The following is a 19,983-nucleotide window of genomic DNA, read 5'->3' as shown; positions in this document are numbered from 1 at the left end:
TATATATATATATATATATATATATTTTAGTATAATTATGTCCCAAATATTACATGGGACCTACTTATACGAAAAAATTACTTCTATTTTTATTGGCTAAGTCTGGCAACTCTGCAGAGAAGGGATCTCTGACCTAAAAGTCCTAGAGCAAGAAGAATGTGTGATCACCATAGATTTGTTTTCCAGAAGGAGCTCACTGCCGTCTGTAACCATCTCTGCATGTAGGAGCGAGTCGGGGACCTCACGAGTTTGGCTTGAAACTAACATGACATGGAAAGATAACAGAATGTATACAAATACAAAAGCTGTACTAATTTATTCTAAACCCAGGTTTCAGATTCAACAGAACTGTACATCAATCCCTAGAAAACTGGTGACATTTTTAGAAAATTTAAGCATGTGTGAATTCTTTTTTTTTTTTAAGGCGCAATGACACATTTCAACTCATATTTTTATTTTGAATTTGCAAAATGTGCACTAGAAACAAAAGGGCGATGGTTGCAGACACACAGAACGACCAAGCCGGTAACAGAGGCAAAGGCAGAAAATCAGAACTTACAATCTGACCCTCAGTTCTTTACTTGGAATCTTCCATAACACCACCATTAAAAAGAAATTTTCATTCTCATTCAGAAGCAATCCATTCGCGTTTTTCCTGGACTTGGAATGTGCCAACAGAGCTTCCACTGCCTTTCTTATCTGCAACGTGGAGATACACGAACAAATTCATTCTCAATCTGATTTATGATTTAGCATTTGTCCCCTCCTCGCGTCTATTTTTCCTTTTTTTTTTTTTTCCTCCTCAAATTCTATTTTAATGGGCAACCTCCATAACCATCTCTATCAGGATCCTGCCATTTGGGATCAGAGGAATGTCAGACTCATCAGAAACCACCTAAGGATCCACTCAGCACCCGTCTACAGAAAAGAGCCTCTTTCTTCCACGTTAAGGCGACTATCGCGCCAGGCGGGAACATGCTTCCCGGGAACTGGGTGGCGAAGGCGGCAACGCCAGGAAAAGGGCAACACGCAGCTAGCGTATACTGGGGCCATTACTCTATGCCAGGGATCTGACCGAGACCAGCAGAGACACTTTCTTTAAACCCAAGGTCACGGAGGCTTGCAAAATTACCCGATCTGCCAAAGTCAAAGGGTAGGGGAACAGAGCCGGGTGGATCTCACGCCGGAAGCCCAGGCTGTACCTGCATCCATCTGGAGGGCCAGGCCGCAGGGCTGGGGGCGGCAAGCGCCCCCCCCCCACCCGAGCGCGGGAGGAGCGGGCAGGCTGAGCGTGACGCGACACGGCGACCCTCTTCCCAAAGCTCCGGGGACGTCGGCGAGGGCCAGGGGCCGGGCCCGGCCCGGCCCCCCGCGTCTCGCACGGCCGTGGCCACCCCGCCTCCCAGCCACTCTCCCCACGGGACGACTCACCTGCCCTTGGTCCAGCTGATCCAGGGAGGCAGGGGTCTGTGCAGCGGTGGCGGAGGCCGCGGTTGAGGAGGAGGGTGGGGTGGAAGCCGAACCCTCCATTGCGTTCCCACCTCGTGCAGACGCTCGCGCGGTACCGGCAGGGTTCCCTGTGCGCACGCGCGAGCCCGGGCCCGCAGCCGGAAGTTGGGGGGCGGGACCGGGCCCTGATGTCACGTCCGGGAGCGCGGGAATCAGGCCAGGGGATGTGGCACCGGCGAGGTTTGGCGGCTGCGCCGGCTGTCCGAGTCTCCGTCGTCAGGCGCGGGAGCGGCCTCGGTGACACCTGGCTCTCATTCTGTACCGAGTGACTCGAGCGAGCGCCTGGAACTGGGGGAGGAGGCCTGGCCCGCCGCCCACCTGCCCCGCCGCCGCCGCCCGTTGGGAGGCCGACGCGGTGGGGGCGCGAGTCGTGAGCCAGCGCCGGTCTCTCCTGGGCCTCGGCTCCCAGAAAGGCGGGAGGTCAGCGCAGGTACGCGGAAGCGTGCAGGCTGGACCACCTGCGGCCGCAGAAGGTAGAGTCCCCCGCCTCTCCGCAGCCCCAGTGGTGGCCGCTGTTCCCTGTTCCCCTGGAGCCTTGCGGGGATGTTCCTAGGCACGTCTAGAAACGACTCTTCTTTTTCTTCTTTATGGATGATGGGTTTAAATTTAATCTTTTTTTTTTTTTTTTTTTTTAGACAAATCGTAGCCTCGTAGACCCATTCTTTGTTCTGCACGTTGCCTTTCCCTCCGAATGCTTATTTCTTGGAGGTTGTCTGTGCCGCTACCTCATGCCCTGCCTCATTTTTAAAAACTGCCCAGTGGCCTTCCATCATGTGAATAAACAGTTTAGGAGGTTTTGGTGAACGTGCGGGATGGTTCTAGCCTTTTTGCAACCAGCTTTGGGCATTTTTGAGAGATGAAAGAATGGGAGTAGGGGGCTTTCCATGTCTCTTGCTTCCCAAAAAACCCGCCTTCCATATTGCAAAGCTGGAAGAAGGCATGTTCTGCTGCTGGTCCCTGATAGTGACTTTGTCCGGCATCAGCTTGTAGAGGAAATGTTCTTAAATCATTGATACCCACTGTTATTTGTCTATTCTAGAATGTTGTGTAAGATGGAATTCGTTTTAGCACAGTATTGAGTTGTTACGTTAGGCCTCGTGTATCAGCGTTTTCTGGTATTCTGAGAGGAGCATTAGGGATGTCACATGTGTCATTTGAATTCAAGTTTGCGAGCCAGATTTCTAGACCAAAGGAAAGGCATGAATTCAGGTACAAGAGCAGAGTGATGTTTGCAGGTGGTATTAAGAGGCTGGAGAAGGGCCATGCAGAGGGGAGGGATGGGAGATGGGGCTAGAATGGTAGGTTAGGGAACTAATGCATTTCCAAGGCTGATGGCTTGTCTGTACCTTGGAGAAAACTATACATACAAGATTGTTGAATTGCCGGATTGTGATTTAAAAAATGATTCACGGGGGCACCTGGGTGGCTCAGTCCGTTAACCATCCGACTTTGGCCCAGGTCATGATCTCATGGTGGTGAGTTCCAGCCCGAAGTCGGGTTCTGTACTGACAGCTCAGAGCCTAGAGCCTGCTTCAGATTTTGTGCCTCCCTGTTTCTCTGCCCCTCCCCCACTTATGCTCGGTCTCTCTCTTTCTAAAATAAACATTTTAAAAGATTGACAGAGAGATCAGAAGGGAGCTAATGTTATTTCACCACCTTTTAGGAATACTAAATGGTCTGTGTTTGATAATAGCTTTAATAAAATCAGATAAACAGAAAAGATGAAACTTCTCTGGTTTATTTACTTATTTGCATTTCTAATGATAATTCAGAGAAGGCTGTATTTGCAACCATGACAGAATCTTAATTGGGAAACAAAATTAAACCTCCTTTCAAGGAAGGATAAAAAATTCTGGGATATTCATAATATAAAATGTTGGTCGGCAATAGGGAATAAACTGATACAACATGATTCATCTCTAAAACATGATGTTGCTTCAAAGAAGACAGTTGAGGGCCTCGTGATTTCCATTTATGTGGAGTTCAAAACCAGGCAAAACTAACGCGGCAGAACAGTGATCCCCCTTGGCAGGAGGAATGAACTGGAAGGGGGTGAAAGGAACTTCAGTGATGGAAATGTTCTCTGTGTTGATGTGGTGTCTACATAATTGTATAGGCTGGACAAACTCATTGTAAAGTTATATGTATTCCACTGGATATACATTTTACCTTAATAAAAAATTCCTCTTGTACACAAGTTCTGTCTGCTGGACCTTCTTTACAAATAGTAATTAACTGCTAAGAATCTAATTCTTTCAAAAATTTCTTTTTCTGAAAATTTAGTGTATTTCCCGGGGAAATAACAAAGCTTGGTAATGGAGAGATTGCTTTTATTCTAAGTAATTTGTGAAATCTACAAGCCAACACAAAATACTTGAATACTTCGGGGCACCTAGGTGGCTCAGTCGGTTAAGCATCTGACTTCAGCTCAGGTCATGATCTTGCAGTTTTGTGGGTTTGAGCCCCATGTTGGGCTCTGTGCTGACAGCCTACAGCCTGGAGCCTGCTTCAGATTCTGTGTCTCCCTCTCTCCCCTCCCCTGCTCATACAGTCTCTCTCTGCCTCAAAAATAAACGTAAAGAAAGACTTGACTACTTCAATTAAAAGGGGTTAAATCACCATAGTAAATCTCAATATAATCACACAATAAAGAATGCAAAATAGGTTGAATATGTAATTTTTCCCATTCCCTCTCTAGCTAAACTTTTACCAGTAGACTTAGATAATCAGTAGCCTCACTCTTAAACCAGAGAATGAAACTTTTTTCGTAAAAATGCTTTAAAATTAAAACTCATATCATTAAGTTTGAACTACTTTTACTGCTTCTTTATTTGGGCACTGAAGTGAAATGTTTAAGAGATCAAAGGTAAGATGGGTTATGAAAATGTGCAACGAACATTAAATGGGACCCAGTGCACAGTGAGAGGGGGAAAAGTTTTTGCCTCATTTTATCTTCGAGCAAGAGAGGGGGAAGGGGGCAGAGGAGGGGAGACAGAATCCCCAGCAGTATACATGCTCAGCACAGAGCCCAACATGGAGCTTGATCCCACGACCCTGGGATCATGACCTGAGCTGAAATCGAGTCAGATGCTCAACTGACTGAGCGACCCAGGCACCCTTAACAGAAGGATCATATCATAAAAAATAGTACTTGATGGGGCGCCTGGCTGGCTCAGTCGGGAGAGCATGCGACTCTTAATCTCTGGTTCATGAGACCAACCCCAGTTGGGTGTGGAGCCTACTTTAAAAAAATATATACGGTCTTACAAAAAATTACTAATTGAGCAACAGCACACTTGTCAGTTCCGAGGTTTTTGTTTCCTTGTTTTAACTATTTCTAGCAGAAAACAGGAAAGTATTTCATGCAAGGAATTTGGACACAAAGAGCCTTCGGAAAGAATTTAAAGGAAATACATATTCATGGTAACAAAAATTTCACTTTCTAGACTGGATTTACAGGATGAATATAAGGAAACAAAAACACGTGCCAGTGCAGTACGGGACTTTTCAAATTCGTCATGTATGGTCACAATGGCCATAAATGGTCAGAGACTTAAAATAGATGAGCATGTCACTAAAGAGGTTAAAGACAAAGTATCTTCCAGAACCTGGTTTTTCCCACGGTCAAAGAAACTGCCGTTTTGTGGGTTTTTTTCAGGTCTTTTTAAGTTCGGAAAACTTTAAACATCTTTTATTGTAACCGGGCCATCATTTATCCTAGATCTCTCTACTTCTTCATTACAAAGCTACCGAGTCCAAGGTATTGATGCTCTTTTTCTGCTTTAAGACGCATCGATATAACGGGGGTCTCTGAAACCGCTTCCATGGGCCAGGAGATCTAGAATTCTCTCCGGTCAGCCTTTACACGCCGCAGTCCAGTGCCCATGAGTGGTTGGATGCCCAGACACATTTAGGCCACGGGGTTTGCCGTGCGGGGATGGTGATCCTGTCCCTAAAGAGTAGAAACGTGTTGACCCCTGTGGTTACTCACAAGCCACTTAGAACTTTCCTACTATGAACCCCTGCTTTAAGAGCAAGCTTTAAGAGCAAGCCTTTAAGACTCATTCATGCCAAACACCTGTACTGCAGACCAATTCCCAAAACCTGTCACCTAAGATTGTTTAAGCAAGAACTCATTGTCTCACAGAGACAAAGGAATGTGCAGGAACATACTGTTGCCATCCCCCGAACCACCGTGTTTACTGCCTCTCTACCATTAATTTCTTCTCTCTGGGCCCTTCCTTTCTTGATTGTTACTAAACATCCTGAACATAGAGGTTCGTGCTTGTGACGGAATCCCTGATGGCTCCCCAACTCTGTTCATGTAAAAACCATGTACTGTGATATTTATGATTAGGCACCTCGGACTTCCTACATGGCTGTTGTTAAGACTCGGTCACGTGGGCCATACGGAGGCCTTTGCTTACCATGTGCGAGCAGACCACACATGTGCAAGTTCCTCGGTCAAAGAGCTGAGGGGACCCGTCCACATCCGCTGCTAGATAGTTCCAGGCCCGGAGGCAGGAAGAAAGGATGTGAAGAAGGGACAGAAACACACAGGGTATGACGGGATAGGCAACTGTAAACACACAGACAAATCCTTCAAAAGGGAAGATGACAATCTTTATTGTTATTACAAAAGCAATTTTTTTTTTTTTTTAACTTCAGTCATTTGAATAATTGCAAGAGCGACTAGGGGCTTAATCCTCACACAGGCATCAAGTCAGGCACAGTAGGTAGCTACAAATCGTAAGAAAAAGGTTTCTCTACCTTGGATTCCCACCGTTCCTACCTAGAGAGCATTCTGCCACGCTTTGGAATCAGGTTAAAAACCCCAGCAGACCTACTCCGTTCCCTTGAATTCTCTGGCTTTTTTTTTTTTTAAAAATGAGAGCTAGGTATTGTCCTATGCTGTCTAGTAAAACCTAGTCGCTAAATCCTGGCCTGAGAGAGATCCCCTTTTCCCTTAGAACAGAAGAAACTTGTCAACTCAGGGGAGTCCATTTCTGAGAGCCCGGGGGGGGTCCCTAAAACGCAGACCTTGGGCTCAGAGCGCAGGTGCACCTCAAGCATGTGGATGGTCCCCTGAGGAGCGCGGGAGCCCCGGGCAGCGGGAAGGAGGCAGCAGGGACTCGGGGGGACGTGCGGAGCCTCGGGAAGCACGAAACGTCCTTCCACCTTGGCTGGCCACAGACCTGAGGTTTCCAGTGGTAGGTTTGAAAGGGCACAGTGGCGTGTGTGGCAAGGTAGAAAAGACAGTTCCCATTCCGACGGCTGCTTGCAAAATTCCACCTCATCGGACGTGGTGCCTATCCGCTTTTCCCTGACGCTGGAGAACGTACCAGGTTCTCCTGTCCACTCCCCCACCTCCAGGCGCTGAGAACATTCCTTAGTAATTGGCTCGGCTAGCATATTACTGTTTCAAGGAAGCATCGGATTAGAGGTATGTGAAATAGCGTATTGACTGAAGGGAAGTCTCAGTATGTTCTAGGATACCAAAAGTCAACAGTACCCTAGAGCCCAAACCATCACAGGTTGAACCAAACCTCCCCGATCTGAATTCTGGCAGTAAATTGGTTCAAATGGAATCCACTCAACTGTCGCGAGGCAAATAAAAACAGTTCCGATTCCACTCACTAGGAAATCTAATCTAACCAACTGACGGCTAAATTGAAACCTACCAAGAAGTCGTCTGAGTTGTGCATGTGAAATTACATTTATTTATTTACCAAGCGGCTGCCACGGCGATCTCTGAAGAAGCAAAGCGTGGACGTATGAGACGGCATCGTGCTAGGGTCACTGAGAAAGGAGGTGGAGGAAATAGAAGCCATGGCATTTGGAGACAGCACATCGTCCCCTAAATCCTTCTGACTGCCGTCTGCCTCACGCACGTCTGTGAGAGGATTACTAGCAGTTTCTCTGAGAAGGTAGGCCAACCCTGTCCAGAACATCAGATCGTCCAACAGTCCGCTCTAGTGCAGCAAACCAGAATGTTCACAAAGGGTTTTAAAGGTTTCAAAGTCGCCGGATGGTCAGAGCGGTCCTAAGAACGATCTGCCCCTCGACTACCTGAAGTCCCTCCCCAAGGCAGCGAAGCCACCAGGGACGCAGTGGCGGGGCCGTGAGGCAGGCTGACAGCAAGGAGGGCCGCTGAAACGCTGCCCCGTGGGACCGTCCTCACAGACCGCGGAGCGGTGACAGCCGGGGACTAGTGTTCCCGAAGATGCCAGGGAGTCTAGCGGGCTTTTGTCAAGAGTTCATCACGGAAGCAGCGTTGGACCGCAGGCTCACCTTGTTCCTGGGCTGCAAAACCACATCTGATGGAAAGTATGACCCCAAATATCCCGCAGCACTTCCGTCACGGTCCAAGCGCATCGGCCCCTTCAAAGTCCCTCGCATCCCGGAAAAGCCGTTCTCGTGACCAGTGTGAATTACCACTCGTTACGGCGAACCGCCTGTACTTTCACAACTTACAAAGGTCTGATATCCGGGTATCACAGGTTTCAAGACTTTCAGTTCCAAACAAAGAAATACGCACGGGCTTCATTATTCAAGAACACTTTACTCTCTGTCACCTCGTTTCATGGCGACAGCTGCTCGGTCCGACTCTTTGGGTTTGGTTTTACGTGGACTTTCGCTGGACAAGTCCTTTTTGGCAAATTAAAGACAAGAAACAGATGCTAGCTTTACCCCTCTCCCGCAGTCAAGGGTGGAAAATGGCAGTTACTTAAGATGTTCATTTCAAGGATAGCTTTCTTGTCTTAAATTCATTAATTTAAAAACCTATGAATAATCAAGCATGAAAGTTGTGTCCAGAACATGAATGCAAAGAGATGCAAAGAAAGTTGTGATTCTAACGTATCTACGCCAAAGCCAGAGAACAAACTGTTTCGGTCTGTATCACCCTCATCTGCGGTCAGCTACCCTGTGTTTGCACCGTCAGCCACAGCAGCACACGTGCGCTTGCAGAGAACAGAACGGCAGCACAGGAACCCGAACTGCTTTGGAAGGGCCCGGCATCGCCCACGGCCAGCTCCCTTCACACGCTGCATTTCCCCAACCAGGTCACCAGGAGTTTAAAATCCATCAGCGCTCTTCGCCGCGCGCGCACTTCCCGAAGAACTTCAAAGCCCACAGAACGTAAGGTGGTGGTTAAATTAAACAGTGAGGTTTCTTTTAAAGCATCTGATTATTTGCACAAATGTAAAACGAATCCGGTGAGATCTTTCTTTCGTCATTTTACTTATCTTCGTGATGTTTTCTTTTTGAGACATAGGCCCTCCACAGCCGGCATCCGTTCGTCTTGCGGCAGAGTCTTGGCAACGTGTGCCTGATATTCTAGAAGTGTAAATGTTGTAATAGCAAACAGAACTGGTTTTCAAAAATGAGTTCAGTTTAAAAATGGAAATCTAGTTTTGGAAGTAATTTCAACAACTCTTACGCGTTTAAAGATTCATTAAAATCTAGGCAACTGCTATTCTGTTCCTATTACCTTGGAAGTACAAAAAAGAAGCGTTAAGTACGGATTTTAGACCTCCCCTATTTCCCCGAAAAATAAAAGCCCAGAGATTTGCAGACATAGTAAAATTTAGCTAAATTTCATGCACTTTAATAGCCACGAGTATGGTTCTAGGGAGCTTTAGGGCAAGAGCTTTGCTCTGTCCCTAAGGTACAGCCTCGTTCATGAAATGCATGGTAATGCGAAAGTTAAGAGAACAGGATTAGATTAAGGTTTATATTTTGTGACTGGAAATACAGTCTGACTAGGCTTTTCTTTTCTGAGGAAGATTACAGGGCACACTACATTAAATACACAATTACAAAGTATCTTATTTCGAGATAAACCACAGTCTAAAAAGAGGTCAGGTCTTTGACAAACGGCAACACTGAAAATCAAGGGCGGCGGGGGGGGGGGGGGTGGGGTGGGGGGCTTCCCAGGAAACGCAGAAAGCGGCTCTTCCATTTCCCACTAACTCTCGTTAAAAATTTCAAAGTCACGACAGCTGCAGTCGAAAGTCAGCCTTCCATCTAAAAACCCCCACAATGCTCCAGTGTGGCTCTTCCAAATTACAGGTTAGCAAATTTCAGCTTTGTATTTAAGAAAACAGTCAGTTTCAAATAATAGAAAAACGTCGATACTGTGCTTGATCCACTGATCACTGCTAACTTCCGTCCGTGCAGATTCGGGTGGCTCTAAATAGGTGTTCGTTTATAGTTGCTGGACGAGATGCAGCTTTCGCCAGCAAGGATCATCCAGCCTTTAAAATTACCGACACAGATAGTAAACGGTGTCGTTTGTAGAAGTGGCACTTGCGACTGATACGGGTTTTCATACTAGATGCATGCAGCTCTTATAAATACTAAAGGAGGCATTTTTTGCCAGGTCTCAACATGCTGTCTTTATTGCAAATTCCACTAATTTAACGAGTGAATGGAATTTTCCGTAGGGGTACAATTTCATTATGCTTTACTTATAAAAACGACAGTATGCTGTTCACTTTAAGACAACTTACTGTGTTTAAGAAGTCGTGTGAAAATACAAACTGGTGGAACGTAAGGGACAGACCTACGAGAGCAGCGTCACCGTCGCATAAAGGCGTTTAACTGTATGTATGCATCAGCCATCAAAAGGAGGGGTCCAACGAGTTCTTTCCTTTAATACAAACACGAACATCGTTTGTAAATGCCTCATTTAAAGTAGTGGATAGGGGAAGGGGTTTAGAAAAGTCCAAGCAATAAAATGTACTCAGTTACTTGGTAAGTTAAAAAGCTAATGCAACAATGTTACATCCAGGTAAAAAATATTATTCAAAAGCAATTCAAATACCGAAAAGGATTTCAAATCGAATATTTTATTAACATGGTAGTTGTCTCTGTAACATGTGCACACACACTCGCACACTCAGAATGATCTGCCTCGGGGAAAAAGACTAAGTAGGTCTAAGGGGAAGATGAAAAATAAAAAAAATTCCGGTAAGTTTTCATTATTGTAGGCAATTATGTCCACATCACTTACAAAGCTATTGCCAAATCTGTCCAAGGAAGCAGAGTTTGGGAGGGGAGGGGAAAAAAACCTGGGGGAAAATTCAACAGTGGCATAGCAGAGCTCTCAATATGAGAAAGCTGACATTATGTGGACTTTTGCTGTGAATTTCGTCTTTGCAAAATATGGGGAGAAGTTTGTCAATGGGCAGAAAATGAGAGAAGGCGGTGTGAAGTAGGCTTTTGCAGTCAATTTTCCTCACAGTACTGTGCAGGGTCATCAAGAAAATGCTTAGTCTTTCTCTGGAACCAGTTTCAGAACTTTTCCAATTGCAATGGTTTTACCTAGAAATGAAATTTAAAGAAACACAAACAAAAACCCTTTTCAGTAGTTAACAGCAAAGCTACGTGAGGTATTAAAGCTGATTATTGTAAAACATAAAACTATTTTTCACAATGCAAATTACTGACTGGCTTTACCACCAAAGGTGTGATTTCTCATCAGGTCGTCTCAGTAAGTGGATCTCTGGAGGGTGGGGGGAGCCGAAAAGAAACTACATTTCCTGTTATCACAAACCTGTGTGTGGACAAGTAAATCGTGGAGCGCCTGTACCATGGCATACTATTTGGCAATAAAAAGGAGTGAATTACATACGTGTCCTAACAGAGCCGAACCTCAAAAACGTGCCACGCAAAATAAACTAGATACTAACGACCACAAAGCGTATGGTTCTATTTATACGGCACGTCCAAAAAAGGCAGAGGGAAAGATTTGTGGCCGGCCGGGAAGCGGAATACCAAGCGACCGTAAACAGGTGTAAGGGCTGTTTTTGTTTTTTTTAAGATGTTGTGAATATTCCACAATCAGAATGTGGTCATGACTGTACACCCTGTAAACCTACAAAAATTCATGAAATCGTACACTGAAAACAAGTCAATTTCAACGTATATAAATTCTCTCAATAAAGCTGTTAAGAAGGGTTCTCAGTCCTATTTTAAGAGGTACGAATCCCATCAGGTCACGTGAAGAACTTAAAAGCCAAGCACCTCCTTAGGAAAACAAGTAACTCTGGGGTTAAACACTTTTGCTAGGTTACTTTCTTCTGGCCGACTGATTTTTATCAGGTTCTAACCGGCAACTAAGGTTCTCATTTTGTTATGTGAACAGGACAAACCCAGGGACCAGCTTCACTAGTACTAGATACAGACTTTAAAATAAAATGGAGCCAGTCTCCGTACAGATTTCTCTGAAGGAAGGTTCAGGAACTGGACACATTGTGTTCCCCATGCTCTGCACAGCTGCTGACACGCAGGAGACACATCGTTTTCTGTCCAACAGAACCGGGACTAACTGAGCTGCCGATTCTGTATCTCAGCTGAGCCACAGTGTTTTATGTAAGGTTTTCCACCGTCTTAAACTTAGTTACCTAAGTCAGAAATACTAATCAGCCACAGGGAGCCATTTACTAAGAGCCGCTGTGTTTTCATGCTACCAAAGACTTTCACGGCCACAAGACAGGAAAAGCACAGTTGTTCAGATTCACTGAGAAGTAGGCAGAAGGACACCCACACTCACATAAAAACGCTACTAAACCTCTGTAAAAATTAGGTGCTAAAAGACCATCAGCTTCTGTATCCCTTTTATCCCCCCCCCCAATATCCATGTAGTGAATGTTTTATCAGACTTAATTTTCAAATGTCTTCTGACCACAGAAATGACAAGGTTTTACTGCAGAGGCTTGTATGGCAAAAAACGTGCCTTCCAGGGTTAAGCCCTCCAGGATGGGCTTTAATCACTCACGGTACAAAGAATTTCCTCAGAGAAGGTCTTGCTTAGTAAATAAACTAACTCTCAAAGCCCGCTCCTTGCAAGAGATCAAAATTAAGATTCTTACAACTACAGCATATACTGCTAAAACGCACGGCCGATTCTGTCTGCTGTTCAATTCCCTCCACTCACAAAACGTTACAGGAATCTGTCACAAAACACGCACCCAAGTTTTCTACAAACTCGTGATGCGTGCGGTACTCTTACCCTCATCCCTTAAGGTAAAGCGCCCCATCTGAGGGAAGTCTTTGAAGGTCTCAAGGCAGATGGTTCCCGCCGTCCTTAAGCGAGCAATGCATACTTGATCTTGTTTCACGAAACGGGGTCGGGTCTTACTTTTCTCTCCTGATTTTTTGTCTACCAAGCAAATTAAGGCCTGTCCAAGAAAGAAGGAGGAGGTCACAACAGTGCCGAGTGAAAGAACCTTTAAGACAAGGAGTGCAGATACAAGTGCCTCACTGGTGCCGATCCGACATGATCAAGATGAGACGGTCTCCGAACCCATACACAAAGCCCCCGGTGCTCTTAATGATCAAAGAATTTCGACTCACTGTTATTTCGACTTCCTCAATGCAGGTGTGAATGTGCAGCACCGCGTTATAGCCTGGGCAGATGATGGACTTGTGCTCTATGATCACTATCTGTCAAACAAAACAATGCACATCTTTATCCCCGGGGTGAAACAGACCTGACCGTCCTGCAGAGCCACTTCGTACCACCGGAATGTGGAACTCACCATCTCGGCAGGACACCAACCGAACTTATTTTTGAGTTAGAAGTGCTGGGTCAAGCGGCCTGATATCCAAGCGTGACCGCGGAGATGTTTCCCCTACCCACCTTCTAGGCCACAGCCCGACTTTAGAAACCCAGCAGGCAGACTACCCGGAGAAGCCTGTCTCTCCAAGCCACCTCCACCCCGAGGAGTGAAGGAACTCACTGGCACTGCAGCTGGTTCTCATTTGTTTTGTTCCAGCTGTGAGCTTCACAGTTTTATCCAATTCTCAACGACTAAGGCCCAGCAGAAGTAAACAGCCTCGTACCCAGCATCAAGACCTATCCTGCCTAGTCACAGGAGCTCGTGACAGAACTCGAAAATTTTGTGAGCTACGCCAGCCGTGCTCCGTCATCCCTGTGGGGAGGTCACGTAGCTAAGACCACGGACACCCTGTGTCTTCATGTCTGGAAGGGGACTTACTCTGAAGAAACAGACACAGCCTCATTTCCAAGGTGGCTGTGCTCTCCTCAAGGGAAGGACGCTCTGAGCAAAATGTTAAGTCGTAATACTTCTTACCAACAGGTGACCAAAAATAAAAAGGAACTTCCGAAGAATACCACCTCTTGAAGACCGGGTGTGTGTGAGACATCGCGGTGGCCGTGATATGTATGTATGACCTGCCCTATCTCATTCCCCTGCTACACACGATGGAGGGTCACCAGTGAGCAGGCAAAGAGCATTTACATTCTGATTGCACGTGGAGGGTGAAGACCGCTAAGGCAATTACAATGACTAGTCTACCTGGGCATCAAATGTGCGTCCAGAATGACAAAGATTATTAGGGTCACAAAGGATGAATCCTGGGAGAATCTCTTCCTCTTCAATTCCTTTCAGTCGGATTTTGAGGTTTTCACCTGGGGCTACAGAATCAGTTTCTACATCATCGGAAAGGATTCCAAGAACTTCCACGTTGTGCTTGAAAACAAAAAACAAAAAACAAAAAAAACCACATGCAAATAAACCCCAAACTGGAGGTTTTTGGACACACACGCTGCACGGCAGAATGTAACGTGATCCGAATGGTCCCTTCAAGCCACATTTTCCTGCAAATCGTGGATGAGCCAGAACGTTTATTAACACTGAATCTAACATCTGGATTTGAATTTGATGAACGTCATTTTTATTACGATGATTACATTCTAGGATTCCCAAGGACACCGTTTCTACTACCTCTCAACCCCAGATATCTGAAGAGTGTACGTCTCCAAAGTTTTCTGAACAATTAAGCTTTGAAAGAACAGTCACTAGGGGCACCTGGGAGGCTCAGTCAGTTAAGCGTCTGACTTCGGCTCAGGTCATGAGCTCACGATTCAGGAGTTCAAGGAGCCCCGCATCGGGCTGCGGTCTCAACGCAGAGCCTGTCTGGGTCTTCTGTCTCGCTCTCTCTCTGCCCCTCCCCTGCTCTATCTCGACAATAAACATTAAAACTATATACATTAAAAAAAAGAATACCGACTAATGGGTACAGAATTTCCTTCTGGGATGTTGAAAACGTTCTGGAACTTGACAGCGGTGACAGCTGTGAATGTACCAAACGTCACGAATGGTAAAACTGCCATCTCTTACCAGTTACTTAAAAAAGAGCATACCGGTGGGAAAAAGTGTGAAAAGCAACACCCACAAGCGTTGCCTTACTTTACTCCGTCTCTGCCCCTGGAGAGAATTCGTCTTTTTAAAACACACACCCCGAAACAAAACAACCTGGTGACGGCAGGTGAGGGGCGGCGAATCCAGAATGCACTCTCCACCCCAACCCCCCCCGGGGCGGGCTCCACTCCAGCCTCTCCCCTCCCCGACCCAAAACGCTCTCCTTTCCCAGAAGGCAGCTTAGACCTTCTTGACAGCTGTCGAAATTCCTTCCAAGAAGTGAGATGGAACCAGATTTGTTAGCTAAAGTCTTTACCGTAACAGGACAAAGGGGCAGAAACCAGCAGTCCCACCGCACACAAACTAACAAGTACTGTCTGCTACTTTCTGTCCAATGATCCAGCGGGACAGTCCCTCTCCCGGACACACTCTTCTACGGCTTAATGCAACGCGGCCAGTCCAATCTTTAAATTAATCCAGTTTCAAAAATTAAGACAGAGGCCAACAAATTCTCTTGGTTTATGAAAGGTAAGGGGCACCTGGGCGGCTCAGTCGGTTAAGTGCCCGACTTCAGTCATAGCCACGATCTCACGGTTCCTGAGTTCGGGCCCCACATCGGGCTTGCTGCTGTCTACCTGTCAGCACAAAGGCTGCTTGGGATCCTCTGCCCCCCTCTCCCTGCCCCTCCCTTGCTTGCGCGGACTCTCTCAAAAAGTAAGGAAAAAAAAAAAAGGCACTAAGGATTGTCTGCTCTAAATACCTCACCTAAGTGGAATCATACATCATTTATCTTCTTGTGACCGGCTCCATTCACTTGGCACAAGGCCCCTGAGGCTCATCCATGCTGTAAGCCTATGTCAGAGAAGCTGAATGACAGTCCATTGTACGTACAGACGTTTCGTTTGTCTCATCGGTCAATGGCCACGATCGGCTGCTTCTCCATTTCAGCTTTTGTAAGTGGTGCTGTGGATATCGGTTCTTGGTTCTTCGAGGTCTGCCTTCCATTCTTTCGGGCACATGTCCTGACGTGGAACTGCTGAATCGTGTAATTATTCTATTTTTAAAATGTGGAGCAAACATCGTTACGTTTTGGCATAGCCGCTGTGCACGCTTACATTCTCGCCAACAGCGTACGAGGGTTTTCCAATTTCTGCACACCCTCACCGACATCTGCTATTTGGGGTTGTGACGGTAGCCATCCTGATGGGTGCAAGGCGCCGTCTCGCTGTGGTTCCGATTTGCATTCCCCTGATGATCAGGGACGCGGACATCTTTTTCAGGTGCCTGCTGACCAGCTGCACATCTTCGGAGACAGGTGTAAGACCCCTGCTCATTGTTTTAGTCGATTGTTTTCTTTTTTTTTTTGCGGACTTGTATTTTTTTTTTTTTTAATTTTGAGAGACAGCAGAGCGTGAGCAGGGGAGGGGACAGAGGGAGATGGAGAGAATCTTCCGCAGGCTCCAAGCTCAGTGAGGAACCCAACCTGGAGCTCGATCCCATGATCCTGGGATCAGGGCCTGAGCCAAAATCAAGAGTTGGACACTCAACCAACTGAGCCAACCAGGCAGGCACCCCGTAGTTCTTGATATATTCTGGATTTAACCCCTTTGCAGATTAATGACATACAATTACTTTCTCCCATTTCGTAGGTTACCTCCCCATTAATTTTTAACATAAGATAGGCATCTGTGTCTTTTAAAATATTGAACTGTGTTCCACGGAGACTCAGCAGGACTAAAGCGAACGGAGTTTTTAAGGCTTCCCTAACGGCCACAGCCCTGCTACAGCGACCTGCCCAGCAAGCAGCTGTAACGGGCCTACGAGGATGCCTCCCCTATGGCTAGGGCCTGGCACTAGGTCACTTGCTCACAGCAGACTGTACTTTTCTTTCTGTTGTGGTGGCACACTCATGAAATTTACCTTTCTCAGCCACTTTCCATTGTACAATTCAGGGGCAGCCAGTTGTCATTTCACAATATTGTACAACCATCACCAGTTATCTAGCTCCAGAACATCTTCATCACCCCAAAAGGAAACTGTGCCTTTCATTAACCAGTCACTCCCCATTCTCTGTCCCCTCACCTCTTGGAACCACCAATCTGCCTTCCATCACCACGACCAAACTACTCGTGTGACTGCTCTACGGATTTACAATGAGCACTATTTTCATTCGCTGTCCCTGACATTCAACTGCAGCGATAAATACCTTGGTAAAAAGAGACCAGGAGAGGCTACTCCAGTCTCCAATGCATAAGGTATCAAGAAACCTCAAAGTACAATTTGTAAGGCGCCAATTATACCTAAACGTTACAGTGGCAAGGGATACTTTTCCTAATTCACTGTGCCTAGAATAAGCATGGTGAAGAAATTCTCCCTTAAACCCAACAAAATCTCTATTTGGAGGCTCTGATGGCTCAGGCCTACTTTCCTACACAAACATCTTTGGAGCTGGGAGAGAAGGCCGCTTTGGGAGGCAGGTAACAGTTCCTTAGTTACATATCTGTCATTATCAGCAACTGAGCAGTCAGACGTAACACAAAGGAAGAATTCATGGGGGTTCTGCGTGTTTGAATGAAACCCTCTCCAACAGTAAACAACTTACAAAACGATAGGAAGAAAGAATTCACACGAGACTCATTTACGATTAAGGCAAACCCTCTTCTCTAAAAACAGATAAGGAACACAGATGGGATACATTATTTTATAGTATCCAATGTAATTATGTACAAGAAGAAGAAAAAAAAAAGGCCAATGATACCATGGTTAAACCTGACTCTTTGTCCCTGGCTTGCTTGATAACCCAATGTGTTAAGAGCAACAGGTCACTTAACCACTCCAGACCCCTACCTGCCTCTTGTGAAAGAACAGAGGCAGAGCTGTCTTGATAAACCTTTTAGCTCTAACATGGTGCCGGCCCCTCCCCATCTGTCACTGGGTCACTGTAATACCACTTACTCTGTAGTAAACTGTGCAGATGACGTTAATAAAATGTAATCATGGATTTTAAGTTTTCTTTTAACAGAAATCCCTAATTTTTTTTAAAAGTTCTAGCTCCTTGCTACTGTTTTCAAGACGAAATCCAAATAAGACCATTACTAATTCTTACCTTGTTTGGCATCATCACAAGCTGCTGGCCTTTACAAATAGATCCTGATTCCAGCTTTCCCAGGACCACGGTGCCCATATCCTGTTTAAATTCGAAATTAAAAACACGGAGTTGCAGACTTTTATTACTATTCTACAACAGTTCAACAATCCCAAGTGAAATCTTATGGGGCTTACTCATAAAAGAAAATCTATAGCTCAAGTGGCAGAATGCTTAGGACTAATCTTAAACACGGGACAGGTAACAAATACTCCATATTGTTTGTCATCAGCACATGTACAGTTGTAACACTAAGAAGGATGCCTGACATCTAAAAAGGCATGCTAGTGGAAACAGCACAGAATTTTACATGTGAAGATCTGAATTATTTGTTTCAATTCACTCTGATTCTCTGAAAATCTGAGCCTGCTTCCTCATACAAAAAATTAGAAAAATACTTGTTCAAAAAATGTAGCATGGAGCTACTGACAGGATGAAGTATTTGAGGAGGGCAAAGCATGACATCGATAAAACTTCCAAAGTGCGCTGCTGAGGCTGCGGTCCGACCAGCACTCACGTACTCTGCTCCCAGTATCTGGAAGGCTACTGGTCAGTATCCATCAACCGTAACGTGTAAATCCTCTGCCTCCAGCAGTTTTTCCCTGTATGACTTTCTCTCTAAAAAATGATTATTGGCTTAGTGGGGAACAGCTTAAATGAAGCAGGCTGGCTGATTAAATAGCGATCCATCTATATCAGTAAACAACATATGGCCACTAAGGAAGACCTCCAGGGGCGCCTGGGCGGCTCAGTCAGTTAAGCCTCCGACCTCGGCTCAGGTCATGATCTCACAGTTCATGGGTTCGAGTCCCATGTTGGGCTCTATGCTCCCAGCTCGGAGCCTGGATCCCGCTTTGGATTCAGTGTCTGCCTCTCTCTCTCTGCCCTTCCCTCATCTCACTCCCTCTCAAAAAAAAGAAATAAACATTAAAAACAATAAAAAAGAGAGACATCTATGCTATGTTGTTAATTATCAGGACTGTTTCATAATGTAAAACACAAAACAATGACTTCACCTCCCATAAAACCCAATTTCTTGAACATTCAGGGTACCTTGTACTTATCCACAATTGGCAGCCTGATTGGTCCATCAACTGATCTATTGAAGTTTGGCAGATTATCCAAATACGGAATAAATGGCAAACCACTGAAAACATAATAATATCCATTAAAGAGCATCAACAGAAGTATTAAAATTTTAAGAAATTACAGGACTGTAACTTTATACAAAAAACAGTTCTAATAATACTTCCATTCCACCCACGTACTCGCTCATTCAACCAATTTATTATCCAGTTCATTTCCTTCATTCTTCAGAAAACGCAAAAAATAACAAAATAGCTCTATAATATACAATATATTACAATAAATATTATAGAAATATAACAAAGCTTCCTCATAAACTTAAGATTTAGAAAATATTTTATAGCAAATGGCCTAAATAAATTGGCTACATTCTGCTACTTAATTTTTATGGACTTTTCCAGCTCTAAAATCAGGATTCTATAAAATCATTTCCTCTGTAACGCTACAGTGTATGAATTGGGAGGCTTAATACTGCCAAGACAGCAATGCTCCCCAAAGCGATCTACAGATTCAGCACAATCCCCATGAACATCCCAGCTGCCTTTTGGAACAAGGTGACAAGTTGATGTTAATGTTCGTGAAGATATTCAGGGGACCCAGAATAGCCAAAACCACCTTGGAAAAAAAAATAGTAATAGTAATACTAATAAAATTCAGAGACACTTCCCAATTTGAACAACTCACGAAAGCTCAGTAATCAAGACTTTAACAAAAAAAACGAACCCAAAATGCAGCAGACATCTAACTGTAAGAGCTAAAACCACAACAGGTTTCGAAGAAAATAGTGTGGCTCAGTCTTCATGCCTGAGTTAGGCAACGTTTTCCCAAGTATGTCCCCACAAGCACAACCAACAAAAGAAAACACAGACTGGATTTCATCAAAATTAAAACCTTTTGTGCTTCAAAGGACACCGTCCAGAAAGGTGTCCCCGAGGAGAAAATACCTACACATCAGTTATCTGATAAAGGACTTTTACTCGGTACATAAAGAACTCTCCCAACTCAATTAACAAAAAGACAACACAATTACCAAATGGGCAAAGGTCACGGTATTTTTGAAGCCAAAGTCAG

The 19,983-nt window shown here is 45.2% G+C and overlaps 2 protein-coding genes across 2 annotated transcripts in view; both read right to left on the bottom strand.

The window, feature by feature from the left end:
* RSL1D1 (ribosomal L1 domain containing 1) overlaps nucleotides 1–1,595 on the bottom strand; it is an 18,228-nt gene extending 16,633 nt beyond the window's left edge. The window contains exons 1-2 of the mRNA XM_040459628.1: nucleotides 1,432–1,595; nucleotides 560–699 (exon numbers count right to left, since the gene is read on the bottom strand). Coding sequence (XP_040315562.1) covers nucleotides 560–699; nucleotides 1,432–1,530 — 239 coding nt within the window. The 5' untranslated portion in view covers nucleotides 1,531–1,595. The remainder of the gene's footprint in view (nucleotides 1–559; nucleotides 700–1,431) is intronic.
* A 4,515-nt stretch (nucleotides 1,596–6,110) lies between these two features.
* GSPT1 (G1 to S phase transition 1) overlaps nucleotides 6,111–19,983 on the bottom strand; it is a 39,471-nt gene continuing 25,598 nt past the window's right edge. The window contains exons 10-15 of the mRNA XM_040459020.1: nucleotides 18,880–18,973; nucleotides 17,788–17,868; nucleotides 13,836–14,009; nucleotides 12,871–12,960; nucleotides 12,527–12,695; nucleotides 6,111–10,836 (exon numbers count right to left, since the gene is read on the bottom strand). Coding sequence (XP_040314954.1) covers nucleotides 10,784–10,836; nucleotides 12,527–12,695; nucleotides 12,871–12,960; nucleotides 13,836–14,009; nucleotides 17,788–17,868; nucleotides 18,880–18,973 — 661 coding nt within the window. The 3' untranslated portion in view covers nucleotides 6,111–10,783. The remainder of the gene's footprint in view (nucleotides 10,837–12,526; nucleotides 12,696–12,870; nucleotides 12,961–13,835; nucleotides 14,010–17,787; nucleotides 17,869–18,879; nucleotides 18,974–19,983) is intronic.

Source organism: Herpailurus yagouaroundi, unplaced genomic scaffold, assembly GCF_014898765.1.
Source record: "Herpailurus yagouaroundi ecotype Mexico unplaced genomic scaffold, PumYag 222, whole genome shotgun sequence".
NCBI lineage: Eukaryota > Metazoa > Chordata > Mammalia > Carnivora > Felidae > Herpailurus > Herpailurus yagouaroundi.
Note: the sequence above shows the minus strand (reverse complement) of the source record. Positions and strands in the feature narration are given on the sequence as shown.